Genomic DNA, 24,386 nt, shown 5'->3' with positions numbered 1-24,386 from the left:
TTTATTTGTGTAAATGGAATGCTGTTTCATATATATCTTTAATATTTAACAGTTTAAATTCCTTTTATTCATATTAATATGCATAGAGGTGGCCATGAAAAGTTATCAATTATCAATCAATTTACTGTTGTCATTTGTCAAAGAACATTGTATAGGTGACAAAACTAAATAGTTCTTTTAAATGTCAGTATATATATTTGTTTCGTATGCTAATTTGACACCAGATGTTTTACTGAGGTCAAATCAGTTATTGTTTACACTATGATCAATTAAATTTCGGTTGTGATTTGATATTATTATTGTTGTGTTTTAATATTCAATTTATATACATTATGTGACATCTTGTATTAAATCAATTATTATCATGATTATTAGAAATTTAAAAAGCAAAGAGTGTCCAATGATTCAGCCTATAGAAATCAAATTAGTGTAGCTCAGAAGTCCTAAATTTCATGTCAATATTACACATGATCCTTTTTTTCTTTCTTTTTTCCTCTTCAACTCTTTTGATACAAGAATGTCATACAAAACTTATAAATTTAGGACATTTTTCTAGTCTTTTCTTTTAACATCTTTTCTACCATCACTAATACCTAACAATCATGATTTTTCTGTAAAAGGGAGATAACTCCTACTCTTTTTTGTCTTCACAGACTGTGACCAGAAAGAAATTCCAATACCCAGATGATTTTAGAAAATCCTTAGAGAATGGGGTACTGTTGTGTGAGTAAGTGTCACTTATATAAAATAAATAATAAGGTATAAAAAAGAAGATTTGGTATGATTGCCATTGAGACAACTGTCCACAAGAGACCAAAATGACACAGAAATTAAGAACTATAGGTCACAGTACTGCCTTCAACAATGAGCAAAGGACATACATCATAGTCTTCTATAAAAGGCCCCGTAATGACATGTAAAACGAGAAAAACTAATGACCTTATTTATGTAAAAAAATAAGGTATACATTTTTGATAAACTAAAGAAGTCCCACCATTTAGCATTATTTTATCTAGCATTTGTGTAAAGTTGTCTTGATTTCTCTGCTTTTACTGATGGACAAACTCATGATAAGTCTTGAAATACTGGCAGTTCATATGAAATAGTGTAAGAGACTGATTAAAGTCTTAACTGTAATTGGATGTCCTGTCAATGTCCACTAGGTTTGTTATAATTTGTGGTATAGCATAGGGTCTTCCCTGAGCATTAATTATTGAATGGGTCCAAATTGAATATAACTACAGAAGAATACATGGATTTAAGGAATTAGTTTCATGAATAAACTTTAGACCCAATGGAAGCTCAAAAATGTATATAAAAAAGATGTGGTATGATTGCCAATGAAACACCTCTCTGGGACACAAGAGACCAAATGACACATACACAGGTATAGGTCACTGTATGGCCTTCAAAAATGAGCAGAGCGCTTATCGCATAGTCAGTTATAAAACAACTGATGTTTTTTAATGAATGCTTTAATTTTGCTTTGATTCTCTCTGCAAACTTAAAAATGTGTGTACATTTTGCATATTTTCGAGAATTATATTTCATGTAAATATGTACTTATAGTCCTTATTATAAAAGTCCTATATAAAAGTGATATCAAGCATTTACTTTATAATAATACTAGAACACACCCGCGAAATCGCGGGGAAATAGAGCGTATGTAACTTGAACTGTAAAAAAAAATATACTGACTGGAGAATTTCAGGAGAGGTATCAAAATTCAAAGGTACTTAGGGACTGGGCACATTTTTTTGCCCTCCTCCTATTTTCCAAATACAGATTTTTATACCTTCTGTTTTTCTGTACTCTATGAACATGCATATACTTTAATTACTCAATACAGAGAATTTCAGGAGAGGTATCAAAAGTCAAAGGTACTTATATATATATATATATATATATATATATATATATATATATATATATATATATATATATATATATTATATATATATATATATATATATATATACATCAGTGAACGCCATGAATAGTAAAGCATAGGCGGATCCCAGGCGGGGCTTGGGGGGGGGGTCTTTCCCCCCATTTCGTTGAAAAAAGATTGTTGATTAAATAGGGAAGCATGAGAGTAACCCCCCCCTCTTTTATATCAGTCAACGCCCCCCTCCCGTATGAAAAGTTCTGGATCCGCTACTGTAAACTAATTCATAGTAAATAGCAAATATTATTCATTTTCGTTTTCCTCCCAAAATAACCCAAACTGAAACACGTTAAGCAAGGATGATACATGCTAGAACTCAAAATGATAGCAGAAAGCAAATTCATATACTTTATTTCATAGTCTTTGTATGTTCGAAGTACAGAAAAACACGAACCGGAAGTCTAATCTGACTTAAAGTTTTGTCCAATGACGGGAAAATATCCGGACGCATTCTTTTTCGTTTTTTATCCCAAAATAACCCAAACTTAATGATCATACGAATAGATGACAAATGCGACTATACATGTTACCTATAGGACACAGAGGCATGATGATTAATTTCTTGTGAAAGGAGGAGAAGCGACACCAAAAATGAGGTCTTCTCGTTTAATAGTATAGATTCTGTAATATCATCATAATTCTCATATGTCAAAATTCAACCTTCTATAAACATACAATAATAAAGTATGATTCATAGACATTAAACCGATAAGATGCATGTGGACAATTTCTAAAGGGTATTTCATGGGTGCATGCACATACTTCACAATACAGTTGGTGTCTCATTTGGGTATTATAATCTCAGATCTACTTGAATACATAATCAAGTACATTTTGTAATAACATTATAAGACTATCATTTTATGTACAAATGAAAATGTTTATATGATAGTCATACTTTAAACCACATGCCTATAATTTGAAAATTACAAAATAGCATGTGATAGGTTCAAAGGTTAGCTTCATATAGAAACAGAATTATGTTTTTGAAAATCAGAACAACATTTTAAGCAATGCTTGTTTACTTGAAGGTTGTTGAACAATTTGAAGACAGGTTCAGTTAAAAGAATTAACAAGCTGCCCACACCTTTGGCTGGATTGGTAAGTACTGTTGTGAGCCATAAAAGTGTCCTGTTAAAAAGTGTCCGCTTGGACACTTATTCCCAGAAAAGGTATACACTGTGTATTTAAATGTGTCAAATGCTATAAAAAAGTGTCTATTCAATCACACATAATTTCATGTTAAATACTATTAAATTCTGTCCTGTATATATTTATTGTAAATATGAGGACACTTTTTCAAAGTTTTATAAGTGTCCTTTAAAGGGAGACAATAAAAAAAGTCGCTGAAATGTTTTAGCTATATTTAATTTTCTTTTACTAAAACAAACCAATTTAGAACCAGTTATAATTTGATATAAACAGGAATTGAAGGTAGAATTGAGTATGGAAATTTGGAATGTGTCAAAGAGACAACAACCCCGAAAAAAGAGCAGAACACGTCACATGTAAGATATCACCCTAAACACTCCTGTTAGTGCTGTGTGGTTCATATGGTGACAGTTGGAATTTATGTAGGATTTTGATTTTACACAGACACGTTGTTGGACTGTCACTCAATTCTATAGCTGTAGAGCAAGAACAATTTTTGCTCAAGACTTCTTTCCTTTGAATTGGTTGCTGACCAAGACTGATGAGATCAAATTTCTAACTGTATTTTGTAAAAGATTTCAAATCATTATCCTCACTAGCTGACAACCTTCTTCTGGCCAGCTTAAGTACCATGGCTTGCTTTGCACCTATAAAAAGAAGCATAGCCAACTGAAATGAAAGAGTCTATGATTCCCCACCCTTTAAATATTCATTAACCAAACCAAATGTGTAAAACAACTCCTTACCAGATTCGTACCATCACATTAGCTTCTAAATATTTTGTGAAACACTATTTTTATGTACAATTATTATGTATAGACATCATTTAATCTGTTTTCATATATAATATTTGATGTATGTCATAGCACATCAGTAACACAATATGAATGTTTTAGATAAAATTTATTACATTGCTAAGATTCTACCATTTGGATAATCTCTGATTTCAAAGTTGATAATTTTTAGTTGTTTAAAACACAGACTAATATTTCAGAAGGTACAATACAAATATGATCAATATAAACAAATATTATGAGGTGTGTCTTCCACAATCTTCGCGTTAACTTTACATACATGAAATGAAAGTATGAATATAGTAACAAACAGCCTTTACAAGGTATATACTTATAATATTTTGAGGATTACGACTTACGGTTAGGTAATATGAGTTGTTTCCCCATGAACATATTATGGAATCAGTATCTGCCTCATAATAGATATTGAAAGTTGTCTGTGAACTTTTAATGATCCATATTTAAGATTTTTTAGCTACTTTAAATGAGGAACAGCACTCATACAAGCACTATTCCTTTATTATTCTGGCTTGTTTCTAGTATTTCATGATATTTTTATAATGCAAACATGGCAAAGATTCACCAAATATCCTCTTCTTTTTCAATTTCCTATTAAAACTTCATTAAAATCAATGAAGCAGTACGCATTATGCAGTTTAATACTTCTTCAATAGATTAACAACTACAAGAATTTATGATAACATCAGCGTGTCAGTGACCAGAGAAAATTCTTATGATAGAAATTACATCACAAATGGTTCGTTTCAGCCCAGCTCAAGAATGTTGTTTAGGTTATAGTAAGAATATGATTGATTGCTCCTGTCTATAATATATTCTAATGTTAAATTTTTTTAACTGCTTATTTTACATAAAAAGTACATTGTACTGTAAGTTTAATGACCTGAGGTTTACATTTTATTCAATTTATAAATTTCATGTTAAAGAAATCGAAGTTTTTTTCATTAAAAAAAAAAATGAATTATCTCCCCTTAACCATTTGAATTATTTGTGTTGGTTGAAACATTATATAAACAAAATTAGTATGCAAGGGTTTTAAAGTTCACTTAGTCAGATGCACTGACCACTACACCACGGCTCTCTTTCTGTGTGTGGTCCTAAGTTTCCCTTGAAATTGATGCAGTTATATATCGATGGAGGATAAGACCTTTTTCTTAACAATTTTATTATAGTGTACAATACCAATCTTATAAAAATTAGTTATCCACACTTGTGCCATGCATTACACGTAAACAACTCAACAAAAATGAGAAGCAAGTGCTGAGATCTTATTTTAACAAGATTAGTACCATATAAAAATCCAAAATGTTACCATTTCAAGGGAAACTTATGACCACAGAAAGAGAGCTGTGGTGTAGTGGTTAGTGCATCTGACTAAAAACTCAAAGGTGCCTGGTTGGATCCCCGATCAGGGGAGAAAATTTCAGGGACTCCCTCGACACCATTTGCAACTATGGTTTTCAGGAAATGATAATAGTCCGTTTGAAGGGGTCGATAAATGGCTGACTAGTGTTAAGAGAGAGCCATATCTCTTGCACATAGCAAGACAACCTTGTAGATTTCGAAAAACAGCAGGCTTATGCCGCTACAAGGCAGCACTTGCACCCGCAAAGTGGAAAGGGATTAATACAAGTTGCAATAACTTGTTTCCCAATCCACTATAAATAAATATGTTTAAAAACTAACCGGAAATTGCAGTTTTCTATAAAACTGTAGTTCATGATGAAAGGGAGGCTATCAGGTTGCTTCAAAATTGAAAGTTTGTAGGATACTGACCTCCATTTACTTACATTTGATCTTTGTTAAGTCAGAAACAAGCTTAGCATATATATGCAAATATACTTAATAACTGAATAAAGTGAACTCATTTTGAATTTCTATTGACAGAAAATCTTTTTGATTTTTAAAGATAAAAGTAAACTACTCAAAGATGTAGTTTTATTCAGAAGATCCTTTTTGACTATTTTTTGAAACCATTTTATACTTTTAAAAATCTATCTAAATCAAACACTACCAACTTAACAAGTTAGCTTTTAATTTTCCTTTATGTATTTCAAAAATGTAATTAGAAATTTTCAAAGCTGTGAAGAGACAGAATATTAATAAAAGATTTAAATGTATCCATGTTTTATTCTAGTGTTGATTTGTTAACAAGTTCAGGACAATTTAGAATAAGGCAGTATTATAAACTTACTCATTTTAAAATATTTCATTTCCATGAAGACCAAGTGCCTGTATATAAATAATATTAAACCAATTAAACTTTTTGATTTGACAATTCATGCAAAATCTTTGTGGTATGGGTTTTGCTGAATATTGTATGGTAATCCATAATAATATAGCTGTTTACTTCTATTTCTTTTTGTCCTGGATGGAAAGTCGTCTCATTGACAATCACATCTTTTAATTTTCACATAGCTACAAAAAAAAAATCGTTTTAATTCTTAACTAATTTTCTGCAAGTTGTCAATTCATTATTCAAATTGTTACAAAAATAAAATATAAATAGTAGCTGGTGTCAGTGTTTGAATTACATTTTAAAATATACCATGTGATAAAACTGAGAATGGAAATGGGGAATATGTCAAAGAGACAACAACCCGATTAAAAAGCAGACAACAGCCAAAGGCCACCAATGAGATCATTATGCCCCACCTACGATATTATGCCCCACCTACGATAGTAGAGGGACATTATGTTTTCTGGTCTGTGGGTCCGTTCGTTGGTCTGTTCGTCCATCCTTTCGTCCCACTTCAGGTTAAAGTTTTTGGTTGAGGTTGTTTTTGATGAAGTTGAAGTCTTATCCACATGAAACTTAGTACACATGTTCCCTATGATATGATCTTTCTAATTTCAATGCCAAATTAGAGTTTTATCCCAATTCACGGTCAACTGAACATAGAAAATGATAGTGCGAGTGGGGCATCCGTGTTCTTGGGACACTTTCTTGTTTTAAATTTTATTTTGAATTTGTTTATGTTTTTGCAGATCTCAAAGAATGATATTTCATATTTCATGATTTTATGTGGATATTTGTAAATATTTAATTACAATCCTTAGATCTTTATTGAATTTTAAAGTTTGAAATTAAATGTGAAACTATCATCACTAAACTAATTGTATATTTTTCATAAAACAGAATAGGGGTATAATTATTTAAGGTTTAATATACAAATCATTTGTCATTGTTTGTATATCAATTGGCATGTTGTTGAAATTTTATGATTTGGAACACCTTTTATTATAACAGGTTAATATGTTCTTCAGTATATTTTATCTTGGAACCATGCATCATACATTAAGATCATTGCTCTATTTGATCTAATATATTATAACATATCTCAGAATACTTCAGAATTTAGTCTCCATACAAATTTTGTTTCTTTATTTTATAATATTGACAGTTAATCCACATAATTAGTTTGTAAGTTGTAGTTTGCATGTCCAGGATGGCACACCTAAATGTCTCATTGATGTAAAATTCAAGGTCAAATTTGTTTGGGGTGTTTCTTGGGGTCAAAGAACAAAAACAGTTAAAACAGAGGGAAAACTTCCAGTAAAATTAACAAAATAATAATTTTTGAGGAAATATAAAATTTCTTTTAGGTTTTGAAAAATATGAGGTTACCAATAAACAGAAAGAAATACTTCTTGAGACAAGTTGTATTACAGCATATCATTTGTTAATAAAAGCGTAGGATAAAAAGTCATGAACTGCGTATTCCTTAACAAATAAACGACTGCATTTTTGTGTCGGTTGACAATGCAACAATACATCATTCTTTTATGCACATGTCAATTATCGGAGATTTAAAAAATTTACATCAGATAGCGGAACTTGAAACTTCGAAGTAAATAGATTTTTTTCACAAAAGTACAAAAGTAGACTGCATTTTTGACACCATGGACCATTAATTTAGTGCAAACACAGCTTGTTTATTTAAAAAGATTTAAAAGGGTGGCCTTATCTGATATAATGAAGTTAAATTATTTTCAAATTTAAAATGCATTTTAAAAAAAGTAGGAGTTCTGTTTCTGTTTATAGTAAGCACTATCCTTTTACAAAAGTTTATCATCTGTATTGAAAAGATCAATTTCAAGATTGTTTGTCATCTTTATATAATAATAGCAGATGTGCATGGGTCTTAATACATGTTACTTCAATTGTTTCATTTGAGATTACATTTTTGCATAACTCTCTCCAGCTTCCATCAAGAAAATTACTGACTCTGTACTTTTGTAATATGTGATAGCAGACTTGCCTGCAGTGTAGTAGTATGGGTTGCTTTCTTCCTGTGCTGTCATCTGTCTTTCTTGAAGAACCAAATTTTATTTGAGAACATTTCAAACATGTTAAAGAGTGTGTTTGTTGGGGTCCAAAGACAAAAGCAGTCAAAATGATAAAAATAAATATAGACCATGCAACCTATTGTAAGCATAAGGATCTGATATGATTACGAATTATGTTGTGGCATAACATATACAACAGTAAGGTAGTGTTTGCAATATGATCAAATATGGCAGAACTGTATCCATTAAATAGATATACATAACTATACAGAAAATACATTATTTTATTTTGATATGTTTTTAAATTGTTTATATTTCAGGACAATATTAATGTATTTCTCAATGCTTGCAAAAAGAACTTTGGACTGAAAGAGAATCAGCTGTTTGACCCCTGTGACCTTGAAGATTTATCCCAGAGAGCAATATCACAGTAAGTTACTTGTCAGTTATAAGAGGAAAAAAACTTGTTGAAAAGAAATTCACCAAAATATCTGGTTCACATGTAGATGCAATATATATCTTAATGTTTGAATTTATAACTTAAAAGTTTTTCGGTGATTATTTTTGGATAAGATTGAAAAAGGCTTCAACTCTTTATATAATAAGACTGTCAAAGTAATAAGTTACTAGAGATTTTGATTATATTAAAACATTGCCTTATTTGAACAGCTTTAGTAAAAAGATATATCGTACTAAATTATGCACAATTTAACATGTTATAAAGCAAAAGAAGTACAGAATGTATCAACCTAACTTCTTAAAGTAGCATGCATAGACGTTAAACGTCCAATGTCAAATATAAAAAGCATATACAGGATGAAAAATGCATAAGAACCATGTTTGGTACAATACTAGCATGCTGTTACACTAAACAAGGCTCCATGCAGACCATTTTGTTTTAACAACTAAATGCTGTGACATCTCCATAGAAAATGTTAATCGAAATTCCAGTGAAATATTGTTGATTCCACTGAAATTCCACTAGATTCCAGTGACCCATTGGAATTCCACTGGTAAATCATATAAAATTAGGAATTCCAGTGGCATTTAATTGGTGATTCCACTGGAATAACATTGGAAAGTTTTACCACTGTAATTCCACTGGAATACATTGTTCCTTGATTTAAATATATACATGTATATGCATTTACAACTATTCATGATCATGAAGTACAATGCTCAGTGCAGAGACATGGAAAACCAATTTGAAAGTTTTACACTAACTTTCTGCTTGCAAGGTGATAATGCTAGCATGAGACTATACTGGGTTTTCTATAAAAAAAATAGGAGAACTAAGGTTTGCTGACTGGTATAGATTTACAAACTATGTTCCATGTAAAACAATTCTGAGAATGCCATTCATTTCTTACCTGTACTATGTTATATAAAATTCTTTGCCAGTGGAAATCTAATTTGGAAAAACTTTGTTGAATTAAAAAAAAATTCTAGAACAATCTTGCATGTAAAGACCTTCACGTTCTCACCTGGTGTTCTGATTGGCATTTAGACTATTAAATAAATCATTCAGACATTATTGAAAGTTGTATGTAAATTGACTGTTAAAACGACAATATTGACACTTTTTAGAACAACAGACTGATAACCACCCCATAGGAGGTCTCTTGGTTCTGTGTGATTATGACATCAAAGGTCATATATTCTGTGTAGAGGGAACCAGCGTGTGATTGGACCTACTTATTAAATCGTGAATAATGTCTACCTTGTCCTTGATTGGTCAAATTGCTTAGGTCTAGCTATATTGAAAAGTTTGAATAATGACATTTCTATATTTGTAATAATGATTAACTTGAAATCGTTTGAAGTTTTTTGCTAGGAGTTCTTTGAATGGGGAAAATGTGGGGTCCAGATAAAGGGCAAACATTTTTCACTGTACATATCTTTTTGTAGTTTGATAATTACGGGGGAAAATGAATACATTAAATTGACTGAGTGCAGAACATTTATAATTCTGGTTACTAGACTAAGTTAAGGGCTGTATAATTATCCCCTGTTGGTGGTTCCCCTTTTGTAACCTCAGATTGAACTGTTGTGTAACTTTGTGTCATTTCTCATCAAGAATTAGTCCTAATCAGGTTGTCCTTTAAGGTAGTTTGTATTATTTAAATGGTTTGGAGTGTTTGGTCAATGGCTTTGATAATTAGAGCATTAATAAGAGACTTTTGTGTTACATTTAAACTATTGTAGAATTTTTGTAAAGATTTGAATTACCTAATAACATGAATAATGAATATTGCATTCAATGGTAATTACATTTATAACAAGCACATTTCTGTAATCTATTATAGTGTATAATTTCAGCTTGAAGATGTTTTAATCATTTTACATATGTTATCCTAGCAAGAAATATAAGTATCTGGGCTTGTAATGGTTAAGGAAGCTATAAAAGGTAGGATTACATTGTACCGCAATCTGACTTACCAAGTGGTAAAGAGATTCAGTTTTGAAAATTAATAATATATTAGTACTCATTATCAGTATAAACATACACTGTGTTTTCATTATTATTCATTGGATATTAATTTTTCGTGGTTTTCGTTGGTACAGGTGAAAAACTAATTTCAATAATCAACAAAATACAAATTTTCTATCAGGTTCGTTGTATGCTGATTTTTCCAAAACCACGAAATCATATTTCCATGAAAAGGCAATTTTTTTATGCCTTAACATCTAAAGATTTACAAAACAGTCAAAAGACATTTTTTGCATACTAACTTGAAATCCTAAATTTACAGAACATAGTCTTTCAGGTTTAATTTTATGCTTAGTAACAAGAAAAATATGATAAGTAAATGTGGGCCATGACGGCAAACTGGAATTTGTAAATTTTTATTGAGTAGATTGAAAGAAAGGCTCTTAATATTGTCAATTGTCTCAACTGTGAATGAAGTTATGACAAGAAGGACATATTGGTGCATATTGTAATTGCGTGGCAGGGGCTGATCCAGCCATTTTAAAAAGGGGGGGATTCCCAACCCAGGACCATGGGGGGTTCGGACTATATGTCCCCATTCAAATGCATTGATTGTCCAAAAAAGGGGGGTTCCAACCCCCGGAACCCTCCCCATGGATCCGCCACTGGTGGGCACCATCCACAAATGTAGATAATTATCATTATTAGTTTAACAGTAACCACTTTTCTTAAGTTTATAATGTTTGTTTAAAAAGGGAATTTATTTGTCAAAATATCTTACATACAACAGTAATGTCCAGTAATCTCTTCAGGATATAGATATAAACTATTTTTATGTTTATGTGTAAAATTTATTAGTATAAATTCATTAAGGAATGACTGTAATATTTTTTCTGTCTATGAAGAAATAACATAAAATATGTGGTGCACACTGAATAACATGCGTAGCGGGTTATTTAACAGTGTACACCACATTTTTTATGTTATTTAGAATAGACAGAAAAAATATTACAGTCATTTCTTATAATTTAATTCTAAATTCCATTTTAAACCGTAGAAAACCTTGAAAAAACGTTGATGACGTCACGGTCACATGACTAAATTATGTCTATGATCTGATAACAAAATAACGTCAGCCAATCAGAAGACGCGTTACATCCAAAATTAAAGTATTCAAGAATGTGTTGTGTATTGATAAGAAGCTGAATGATTTTATCCCAGCAATGACAAAGTTCATTAAAGAACTATTGACCAATAGGGGATTCAGTTATTTAAAAAAGGTGTCATCAATATAAAATAATGACCATATGATCACAGATATTTTTCCAAATGTTTTGTAGTAACCAGAAATCAACCAGCTCATGGAACTGGTTAAATGTTTGAAATTACTGAAAAGAAATAAAAAAAAATTTAAAAAATTTAAAAAAAAAGGGGGAGGGGGTTATTCCCCAAGTACTTGTGATTATTTGCTTGTGTAAATTTATTTTTCTCTTCTGTTACCAATCTCTCTGGGTTTTTTTTTTTCATTTTTCATTTCTATGTTTTTGTTTTCATGTTTAAGTCTTTGAATTCCTGTAAGAATGTGAAGATTTTAATTTTCAAATTTTGTCCCATTTGAAATTGATTTATTTGATTTGATTTTAAAAAGCTTTAGTCTGTTAGTCTCTGTAACGTCTCTTACAGTATGAATGTAGTAGACTATGCTACTAGGATATCAACAATTAGCCCTAATAAATAAATGATAAAAATTCTCAGTTGTCAAAGGAATTTAAGATTTATATGCTAAGAATAAATGATTAATCTGACTTGCATTCTCAACTCAACATGGTCTAGTTATTTTGATTAAGTCTGATAGAATACAAATTTGTATAGATAAGTTGGATTTCCTCCTGCATGAAGTTTATAAAATGATTTGGAATCAAATATGACAATAATTTGTTTAATGTCGATTTTAGATTGTTGAATTAAAGACAAATTAATCTGTACTTAGAGATGTTTAAGCTTTCTTTTAAGTTATTTTGAAGAAGATAAGACACTAAAAAAAGACACTAAAAATTATAATGAGCCATTTTAGTCATTATGATGACTTTTATTCTGGCTGCTGATATATTATAAATTACTGCAAACTTATACAGAATTTAATACATGTAGTTAAATCAATCTGGTCACCAATTAGCCTGATGTAGTTTTCATTGATATTCTATTGAAAACAACATTTCTATCATCTTCTGAGACTGCTTGTTCAATTCAAGTTGAATTTTACACTATGATGTATTTGGGGTCCACTAAAATTATCCTCATTTGAAAGAACTTGGCAAAAAGAGATAGTAGATAGTTTTCATTGGCCAATTTTCAAAACATTTTTTCCTCGATGTTTATGATTCAGCTTTAAATTTAAAGAAAATATTAATTTATACTTGAGGACTACAAAAAACGAAGTTAGCTTGGAAAATATTTGATCAATTTTGTTAAAATCAAAGTTTTAAGAAAGTCGTTGGCGTATTTAAGATACATTTAGTGACCAAAGCACAGATTTCTTTAATATCTTTCAAGAGAAAAAAAGAGAGAGGGGGTGGGGGTGTTAGGAATGGTTGTAATTGTGAATTTCTCAGAAAAAAAGATTCTGTATCCCAAATCCCTGACATTAAGCATTTTTTTTTAGATCTTGAAAAAATAATCTTTAACACCAGAATCCTAATAGGAGTAAAGCCTGAATTCCCTAAAAATGAAGGCACTAAAGGGAATACCAGGCCTGAAAAAAATTCTTACTGTCCCTCTTACAAGAAACCTAAATAAAATTGCAAATGGTACATCATTTTCAACTGCATGTTGAAATCAGAAACACTACATGCATTCAATAGGTTGTTAGACATGCATGTTTTGTCATGAAACATCGTTAAATATTGTTTGGATTTTTAAATGATGGGCGTTCCATTTTAAATTTTATCATGTAAAATTTTATAAGAAATTTTGTAGAATGTTACATCATTTACACATGTATTCATGCCAAATACCTATATCTAACTTAATATGACAGAAAATCCATGTTCACTTGGGGCAACTAGCTAGAACACAGTAATGTTAAAGTTAATTCTTGTTACCTATCTGATCACATATCAATAGGTTAATGAAAAAACAGGGGAATTTTCTTAAATTAATCAACCATCAAAGAAAAATGAAGGTTTTGTTTTTAAAAAAAACATGTTTAGACGTCGCCAGATGAATACACAATTTTCGTCTTCAATGGAGTGTATTGTGCACTTTGAAAGTTTACTTTTTGTTTTTGTTCAGTATATATTGTGCAAGGTTTTAATGTCCTTGTATAGAAATAAATTGCATTCGTCTTTGCAAATATGATTATACTATGGTCCCTTACCCAAATAGTTGATCACACGACTTTGTTCTGCATGAATGGTTGGGGAGCTGTTTAAGGGAAAAAATGATTTTACCAATACATTAATACGTTTTCATGTTCCTTTGGTGCTCGGTGAAGTATGGGAAAACATTGAAGCTAGCGGGATTTAATTGTTTGTATTTTGTCAGTTGATCTTGTACTTGTGTATTCTTTACATATACAAAACAATAGAAGGAATGTTCGGACTATATTCTTCTTCTAATTCTTACCTATAGACTATCTGACGTTTGTCGTTGACAATATTATGTGATCTACCTTTTTATCGAGGAATTAAGTTGTTGGGGGAGAACTGAAGTAGTGTGGTTTATTCCCTCAAGGAAAGAGATAGTGCTGGCTGGAATTTTATACGACATCAAAGTTGATTTAATTTGTTTAAGGGTAAGTTAAGTCATAAATTATATTTTTGTAGATTTTTGTGAAATTGTATCTTTTTTGTGTTGCCTAGATTCATTTCCTTTTAGTATAAATGTACAAAGTGCATCAAAGCTTAGGTATGTAAATAAATGGGACTACAGTTACTTGTTCAAATATTATGTAGAAAACACATCATATTACCACACGGTGAGTCAAACAAAAAAGACTTTAACTTTATATGGGAAAAGGGGGGGGGATTTATTGTGCTTTTTGTATATTTTGTATATTATTTTTCTATATTTGAATTAACGCTTGAAACTAGAAATAGCAGAGTATTTATGGACTCTTAATATTTTCTAAAAATAATCCTCTTCATTATATTTTTATTTTATTTCTAAATTTAACTTTAATGTTTTGATTCACTCACTGATCCCTATATTCAATGAAAACTTAAACTGACACTGAATTAAGATAACAAAAATATTACCTAAATCAAAATGAATCATTCAAAAAGTAACAAAAATGTCTATTATATATATATATATATAGACTTAATTAATTCTTAGTTGTGGGTGTCAACAAGTCAAAATATAAAAAGTACTAAATGATTCAAGACTATTGCATATCACACCCTTTTGAAATTTAAAGGCAAAAGCCTCTTAGCTGTGAGGGTGCCTTTTGGTCTATATGTAACATGAAAACAGCTAAATGTTTCATGGCACAAAAAATGCACATATATTCCATATGAAAATGTGCATATATTAAACGAGCATTTTGTTATTTTGATATTAAACACCTGTCGTCTATTTCAATGGTTATACCTTCTTAAATACCTCCTAAGCTACATGTATTATTAAATATTATACCTTGCAGGCACATATAAACCTTTCGGCTGATCAGTTATTTATGAATCATAAAGACCCATAAAAATCACTGTTGCAAGTGTGACGTTAAATACTTTTGCACCTTTGCTGATTTTGCATATTTTTTCGGTTGATGTTTAGTCATTTAAAGGAAATTGATCATACCAATAAAAGTTGTTATTTAGTTGCTTTATGGTGGTTAAGATTTCAAAATTTATGTTTATTTCATATAGATGTTAAAGGAACTATTTGTATACATGTACTAAGATCACACTTGAATACCATTTACATGTGTAAGAGGGATAATTTCTTTGAACTAGTGTTTTAAAGTAGTGGAAGACTTGAAAATTATGTCATTTACAGGTAATAATACTACCATAAAGGGACTATGATTTTTAATGGCGTTCATCATTTAGTCATTTCAGGATTTTATCTGAAAACTTGGATTACAAAATAATACAGTAGTACATAAAAAATACCAAAAATTTGGATAGATTAAACCAAAACGCAACACATCTGGTAAACAAGTAGACACAAAAATGTAAACAAAACATCCTGACTTTGAACAGGCACAAAATGTAAGGTGAATCCTATGTTTTTGGTGTTCAAACCTTCCCCTAATGCTGATCGTGATCATATGTCGTAAAATTAAATTTTTGACACTACCATACAACTACCAAAATGATAACCATGATAACCACTGAAAATTGAACAAGACACCTAAAGTTGCCTCATACATGTCATATGTAGGCAGAATACTGTTGCTTAAAGAAAAACAAACGGAAATGAAATTATTTGATTGGAATATTTTTTTTCAATTTTTCTATCATGAATAGTAATTAATAAAGAGCTGGCTGTCGATAAATAATAATTGCAGTTGGAGCTTAGAATGCATCTACTGTTGTTAGAGCTAACATATTGGCTGTAGCTAAAGCACATTGCAATATCTGAGACATAATTGTTCAATTGTGTCTGTCATCAGATGAATTGAAAGCTTTAATTATTTGATAAATGTTCCAACAAAATATTGTGCACATTTTGGATTTAGAGGATGCTCAGAATATGAAATGTTATTACATGGTGTTCCACAGCTAGGTGAGAAAGGTGAGAAATCAAAGCAGTTTTACCACCTTTGTTGTGATGTTTGATGTATCTTTTTTGCATGTTTTCATGGTTTAAATACTGAAAAACCTACATAATGTACTTTGATATTGACTTGTGTAAAGTTTTAGTATGATAGATATATGGTACCCAGGTACCATGTAGTCACTGGTCTGTGGGGGATCTTGACAAATTATAGAAATAAAAGTTATTATTATGTATCACAGAATAACCATAACTGTTGTGCATAATTTACAGAGATGTAGGTTTTAAGAGAATGTTTTGTTTTTGTTTGAAGCTGTTAATCACATTTAAAGAAAGTATTTTTCTTGCTCATCTATCATAAGGTCTGAAATTTTGCTAAAAGATTAAATCTGAACCACATAAATATATTTCCAAGAAGTTAAATTGTTTACAACATTCAAAGTCAGCATTTTTTTTGTTCATCTGTCAAAAGCCAGTGTGTTTGCTGAAAGACTAAACTGAGTGACATAAATATATTTCCAAGTAGCTAAATTGTTAATCACAGTCAAAGTCAGTTTTGTTCTTGTCATTAGCCAGAATGTTTGCTTTAGGATGAGTTCTGAACAACAAAAATATATTTCCCTTCAGCTCACTGATCTGGCACATTAAGATTAAATTAGTACATGTACTTGTTAATTGTCTAAAATTGCATGTTTTGGTATGGGTGATAGCTTTGAAACAAACTTGACAAAATATCAAATTTTCTTTGATAGATATACCAATCCTTAATAGATCATGTAATAACAAACTTTTCATGACACATATATAATATTGCATATAATTATTATATATATACATATAAGGCGTTTATATTCCTTTGATTAGGAAAGACTACAAACTATAAAGACCTTTATTTCTACTATTCTTTAAAATTGATAACCCTGAAAAAAATTGAGGCCAAAAACAAGATTGTTTTGTTTAAATCAATTATGTAACAATAGAGTTATTCCATTCATTAATAATTGAAAACAGGTAATACACTAATTCTTAAGAATACTGTACTCTTTGCATTAAAATTTAAATAGTAGCAAATATATAAGGAAGCAACATAAAGATTAAGGGGTCAAGGGAGATAAATCTTTAAATCATTAAAATGTTTTGAGTAGGTAGTCTTAAGCTTCAGCAATGCTTTTCAAGCTTTTCAAGCATAAAAATGTAAATTAAATTGAAATAATCTGTGACACATTTAATTTTTGGGTTAAGATTGCATGAAATGCAATCAGAACCTTATGTTACTGACTTGATATCTAAATCTTCCAAGGCTTATCACTACCTTTTTGATACACAAAATATAGTGCATTGATCATTACATTTTAAATATCCTATCAATGAACATTTCCATAAATTTATCAATGTAATATATTGTCAGATATTCAAATCACAAAACAATGTTACACCTGTCAAGATAATTACATAACTTTCGCAAGGTGAAGGAATCTTACTATCTGTTCTAAAAATATAAATGATGTAATTGTTAAAGTCATCTTAAAAAATTGGAGTTATCTCCCATTGCCCAGAATTGTTGTTGAATCAACTACATCCAATGCTTTATTGACAATGCAATATCTAATTTTACTTTCCACTGATAGATTAACACAATATGTACCCTTTTGTGCTTACAATATAAAAAAGAAGATGTGGTATGATTGCCAATGAGACAACTATCCACAAAAGACCAAAATGACACAGACATTAACAACTATAGGTCACCGTATGGCCTTCAACAATGAGCAAAGCCCATACCGCATAGTGAGCTATAAAAGGCCCCAAGAAGACAATGTAAAACAATTCAAACGAGAAAACCAACGGCCTTATTTATGTAAAAAAATGAACGAAAAACAAATATGTAACACATAAACAAACTACAACCACTGAATTACAGGCTCCTGACTTGGGACAGGCACATACATAACAAAATAATGTGGCGGGGTTAAACATGTTAGTGGGATCCCAACCCTCCCCCTAACCTGGGACAGTGGTATAACAGTACAATATAAGAACGAACTATAAAAATCAGTTGAAAAAGGCTCAACTCATCAGATGGACAAAAATACAAGTGAACGTGGCCCGGTAACAGCACTTTGATTGTTTATTTTAATGGATGTGAAGGAGAAGAGTGGATGATTTGGGTTAGTGAATTTAAAATGAGATTCTTTTATACAAATTTTGTTGATCATACAAGAAAACTTCATCACATTACTAAATTTATTTGAAATACAAAAAAATAAATAGATTGATAATGCAATAGAAAAAAAAATCTAATGAAATGTTTGATTTCAAAATGAAATTTTCTTGTAAATCTTGACATGAAAAAAAAGCATTTTTGCCGAATCAGCTTAATCCTGTGAAGATATTATCGCATTAATAAGGCTCAATTGATGTTACGAAAAAAATTTCACACATTTGTTTCTTTATTTGTCATTGAAATAGGAATGTGATACAAGATCTGGACTATTTGTATTCAGTTAAAAAGATGTCTTTAATCTTTTCTAATGTGAAAGTGTACATATTTAGCTTTCACACTCTCAAATTTTGGCAAGTAGGTTTGAAAATATTTCTCAAATACTTAGAACTAACAATCAATCTTTGATTGTCACTTTTATGTAACACATAATGAAATCATATCCCGATATTTGGCACTATTGTACCACATTAAATATTTGATTAAGTAGAAAAACGATCATTGGGGTTTCTATATATTGAGTAAAAATCTTATGATCGCCCATTGCTACTGTTGAAGGAATCTTAATGTTCATAATTCTTTACTCAAAAGCCCTGCAGTGAATTTTAATGATGTGTTAAAATTGCAGAGTTGATGAAAAGCCCAAGGATGATTACACAACAGCTTTTCAATGGGTAATAAATGTGGAAATTAAATAAAAAAATTATGTATAGAATCATTTCAGTCACATAATAGGATTTTTTTATCATTTTAAATTTTATGTTTTACCTTGGTGTAACTTGTTTTGACAGAAGTGAAAGGTCACACTTTAGATGCTTTATATGGTATAAAGTGTGAGTCATTATTAGCCTATTGACATAATACTGTTTACTTTGCGGTTTACAGTTTACTTAGGTTTGGAAGCAGGTGTGACATTTTCGACAGGTTAACAGGACGTTTAATTGCACATCACCATGTACTTTTCATAATGTATTTTATAATGTGACACAAATGTCTTTTACAGGAATTTGATAGTAAGATATTTTCTTAAAAAAAATTCAAAAAGACTAGTCATAATTTTGTTTGATTTTGGGTCAATGATTATGGAAAAACATATACATGTAAATTCAGAAATTATTGCGAAAAATGCGACAGAGTTGTAAACGTAATTATTTTAACTCACATTTTGAAATATTTCATTTGAATTAAACAGGATTTTTCTGAAAATCGTAAAAATTAAATCCGCATAGGTCTAAAATGATAAAATCACAATAATAAATGCATGCAATAATTTCTGAATTTACAGTATTGCATAGCTATAGTGATCAAGGTCTAAATTAGGCTGTGTTTAATGTATATAAAGTTGAAATGGAAACAGTAAATGGGTCAATGAGACAAATCCTTACCGAAGAGTAAAAAACAGCAAAGGCCACTATCTGCCTATGTATAGACCCTATTAAGAAAGATGAAAGTTGTTGCTATAATTAACTGATAAATGTAGTCCTTTGCTGGGTATAACCATAGGAAAAAAGACATTTAGTTACTGGTATCAAACCAAATAACATTTTATTAACAATGGTTAATAGATTCTTGTGATCTTACTATGAATCCATAATGTTTTGGAAAATAGATGCTTTTATTTTATTTTACAAATGTTTTTATGAGTAAAAGTTCTTTGTTGAAGTAATTGGAAAATGCTGGGGCTTTTGAAGAGTAAATATTTCATTTTGATCTTCTAACAATTACAATGTTGACCTTACTTTCTCACTTGACCTTGAAATTGCATTTTATACTTCAGAAAATATGAATACCAATATTGTATTTTGGACATGAATTAATGAGAACATTTCCATTGAAAATTCACCATAATTGCCTTTTGGAATTTTTGTAGTTATTGACAATTTCCGCCAAGTAGATGTTTTGTTTGGTGGTTACTACCAGACTATGTCATGCTAAGGAGTAATTTCTTGTAAATCAAGGTGATGATTGAGGTCATGTTACCTGTGGCAATCAGCTGATGACAGGTATGCAGACAAGACTACTGACCACATTATTGAAATTTGTCTAACCAACAAATAATTGATTGTAGTGCTATATTGAAGTTGGATGTGGGTGGTTTTGACCTGATGGTGACTTTTAAAAAATGAAGCTACAAACTGCATTGAAGAATTTTTTCTAGAAAAAAGATCGCATTTGGCAGGTGGGAATTCCACTTATCCCAAGTTAATATACATTTAGTGATCAGAATGTTTTCATTATTGTCTGTTCAGTCATATGATAAGTGATATTAGCTACAAATATAGAAAATAAGTAGTTTTGATAGGCAGTATTTGCAGATATTATAAATGCTAAGCTTCCTTAATTCTTATCATATTGTGGTATGGAATTGAAACAGACATTCCTATTCAATAAGCAAGCTTTCACTGTTTAAGAAGTGAAAATAAGCTGTTCTAATTTTGTAAGTGATTTGTAATTATCATGCATTGCTTTGTCATTATAGGTTTATGCAAGCTACTTAAAAGTACTATAGAACTTAAACCAGGCAAGCTTGTAGAACAGAAAAGAATTGGAAGCTAAAGAACTTATGTATAAATCTTAGAATATATATAAGTAACATATCCATTCTTAGAAATGGTTATTGCATTTCTTCAAAAATCAAGAGTCAAATTCATGTTGAAATCTCCACCCTTCTGTGCCGTAACAAAATATGAGAAACAATTATGAGACAACTCTCCATCCTAGTCACATTTTGCATAATTGCAAATTTTCATGGAAATATTACATTAAAACCTTATGGAAGTCAAACATGCCCCATTAAGACCACACAAAAAATATCTGATCTAATATGTTATTATCCTTTTAAAATGAAAGAAGATAAAAGTTTGACTTTATTGTCATGAAAAGAAATGTTAATGGGGTTTTAAAATGTTGTATTTTGGAATGCTGTGCATACTTTATAAACTGCTTTACTGATACCAGTTAAGATGGATTACCAAATAAGGTCATGTTGGGGGAGAATAGTTTAAATCAAGGTCGTAGACATTTATTGGATACCATTGACAATGCTGGAATTTCAAATTGCATTTATCTTGTATATCTAAATAATAAACGTTATTGAAATTAATTGACATCAGTAAAAATTATTACCTATTTGGCAGTAAAAGTTACGCACCTTTAAAAATGTAATGGTCCGTTAATGAGATTCTAAAATCAGATTAGGTCATAAAAATGTACTAAAACTTTATAATGCGAGTTAAAACCCATTTACTATAAGGTTGTACTTTCATGACTTTGTTTGTGTTGACATAAACAATAAGACTTAGTACACAAAATAAGTCCTTTAGAAAACAATTTTTTTTGTTACAATTTAAGAATGACAACTTAATCTGTAAGCCTTGAAATGAACTGTGTAATGTTCTAAAGAAAAAAAGACGAAACAAAACAAAACCAAGAAAAGTAACCTCACTTTGATAACAATTTATGGTCATGTGCTGAGTTACTGTCTGCATTGAGTATATTAGCATATTGTAGCCATAAATACAGAGTTTGTTGAATAGAATGTGATGAAAGTTGAAGACTTACAAATGAACAAACTTGTGAATGGGCAAGGTTATTGAACTTTACCATTCATTCTGAGAAAAGATCTAATTCCTCTGATATAAGGCACATTTTACCGTGCATACCCTTTCAGAGCCCCTGTGATCACCTTAAGATTTGGTTCGTTTGGAGCTGCTCAGTCTTTAGATTTCTATGTTGTGTTTTGTGTACTGTTGTTTGTCTGACTGTCTTTAACTTTTTTAGCATTGGCATTTTCAGTTTATTTTCCACTTAAGCCGTGGTACCTAACACTACAGGGAGATAAATCTGTAAAGTCAGCTAAACATTTTAATTACGTTGTGTTGAAAAAGGAATATTAAGCTTCTCAATGATCAAAATTGGTGTTTGTCAAACTGCTATATAACCAGTGTAATTTTTCTGACAAAACGGTTGGTTAAAATTTTTTGAAATTTTTATATTTTTGTTAAAGGGTCAAAGTAAGTACTTTGACAAAGTTTTATGAAAATTAAACGAGTCAAATTAATTTTAGTGCAAGTGTTGGGTACCACCTTAAATGAGTTTGAATGTCTTTTGGAAATCTTTTGACTCTCTTTTTCTGGGCTTTTGGTGATTATATATATATACATTTAAAAACTTTATAGGGTAAACAAGAAAACTGTTACACTTCTGACATTCCTTGAAGCAACTTTATGGAACTTTTCAAGAAAATTGTATCTTGTCTGGTTGTTATTAACTCTTCCAATTAAATGCAAATAAATAAATTCACCATGTTGTTTTCAAGTGTTTGATACATGAAAAAGTTATCCATGGACACCAAAAACTCAACTATTTCATTAGTATTAGATTTAGAAATCTTTAAAAGTTTTTAGCAATATTTATTGAAAGAGCCATTATGTAATATTTAGATGGATCCCTTTACAAGTGATGTAATTGAACTATAACCTTGTCGAGATATTTGTAAGGATAAATTGCTGTTAGTAACTTGCATGTTGAAAGACTTTTACAGCATTCTTTTCAGTCCACTGAGATTTATGTCTTTAATTGAACACATTTCTAAGTTTCTAAGCCAATTATGGTATGAATTTTACATTTGTACAAACTCTTTCTGAAAATATAGAATGTCTTTTTACCTGGAGATCAATATTATTGTATCACATGCATTGATTGGAGTGTAAAACATGCTTATCAAAGGTAAGTATGTATATATATCTACATATTATCCTCATGTGATGTCATATCCTGTATTTACAGGTATGGTAATTAACACATAGGTATATAGGGTAACGGTAAAAATTCTTTTGATTTTGGATTTTAACAACAGAAATGTATGTCTGTTCATATATTTTACCTGTTCAGTAAATATAGAAAGAATTGACAATCATACCTGAGATTTGTTAATTACTTTACCAGTGTAGAGTTGTCAGGTGTGGAGAAATTTAATTATAGTTTTTCGGCAGGCTTTATTTGGTAATCGGGTGTTGATAGGTGTGATCAGTGATTTTCAATGTGGGCAGGACCTTTCTTTTGTCAGGTAAGGGTAGTGTTATCTAACTATTATCAGTAAGTGAAATAAAAATTACAGGTTCACTGATTCTTTTGTGACTTTTGCTGTGATTGCTTTTTTCTGTAAGGAAATTGATGTCATTAAAGACATAGATATTGAATTTTCCATATATTGTTGCCATTTCTATATTTTTTAATGGAATTATTACAGAAGAAATTGTTAACAAGGAAAGTGGGAGGGGCTTCGACGTAATTAAAGTTTCAACTTATTATTGAATGTTCATTGGCGTAACAAGCATGTATATATTATTTAGGTTTTACTAAAAGAGGAACGTTACAGAAGATTTTGCACTATCTGCAAATGATTTGATGACATCTTCATTAAAATTTATAAAATTACCCCCTAAGGGCCTCTAAAAATGTTTGGAATGTTACCTGTATTGATCAATTGATGTGGGCTTGCATAATAACCCTATCCAATATTGATTCTATATCTATAGATCTATGTCTGAGGATAAAACTATATAAGGTCACACCAAAACATCATATTAAAACCTATCAATACATAAAATCAACCTTATATATTGTAATGTCTTGGACAGGTACATTTGTCAGAACTTGTAGACTTGATTTTTTACCGATTTCATCAATAGCCTACAGATTAACCTATGATTAAACAGGTGGTTATTTGTTATGATAAGGTGAGATGTGTTTTAAATTTGACCATGTAGAGCATATCCGAAATGTACAGTTAATAACTTTTTAAATCCAGAT

General features: G+C 30.3%; 1 protein-coding gene across 5 annotated transcripts in view; it reads left to right on the top strand.

The window, feature by feature from the left end:
* Nucleotides 1-24,386, top strand: part of LOC143085595 (uncharacterized) — a 76,017-nt gene that overhangs the window by 12,102 nt on the left and 39,529 nt on the right. Inside the window, exons 2-4 of one of the 5 annotated variants that reach the window (XM_076262052.1) lie at nucleotides 654-727; nucleotides 2,980-3,049; nucleotides 8,523-8,632. In XM_076262052.1, coding sequence (XP_076118167.1) covers nucleotides 654-727; nucleotides 2,980-3,049; nucleotides 8,523-8,632 — 254 coding nt within the window. Of the gene's footprint in view, nucleotides 1-653; nucleotides 728-2,979; nucleotides 3,050-8,522; nucleotides 8,633-10,590; nucleotides 10,610-14,150; nucleotides 14,427-23,209; nucleotides 23,301-23,342; nucleotides 23,641-24,386 lie in introns of those variants that run through there. The other 4 variants (XM_076262057.1, XM_076262053.1, XM_076262055.1 and 1 more) reach the window with 4 other exon arrangements.

This window comes from Mytilus galloprovincialis, chromosome 8 (genome assembly GCF_965363235.1).
Source record: "Mytilus galloprovincialis chromosome 8, xbMytGall1.hap1.1, whole genome shotgun sequence".
Classification (NCBI taxonomy): Eukaryota; Metazoa; Mollusca; class Bivalvia; order Mytilida; family Mytilidae; genus Mytilus; species Mytilus galloprovincialis.
Note: the sequence above shows the minus strand (reverse complement) of the source record. Positions and strands in the feature narration are given on the sequence as shown.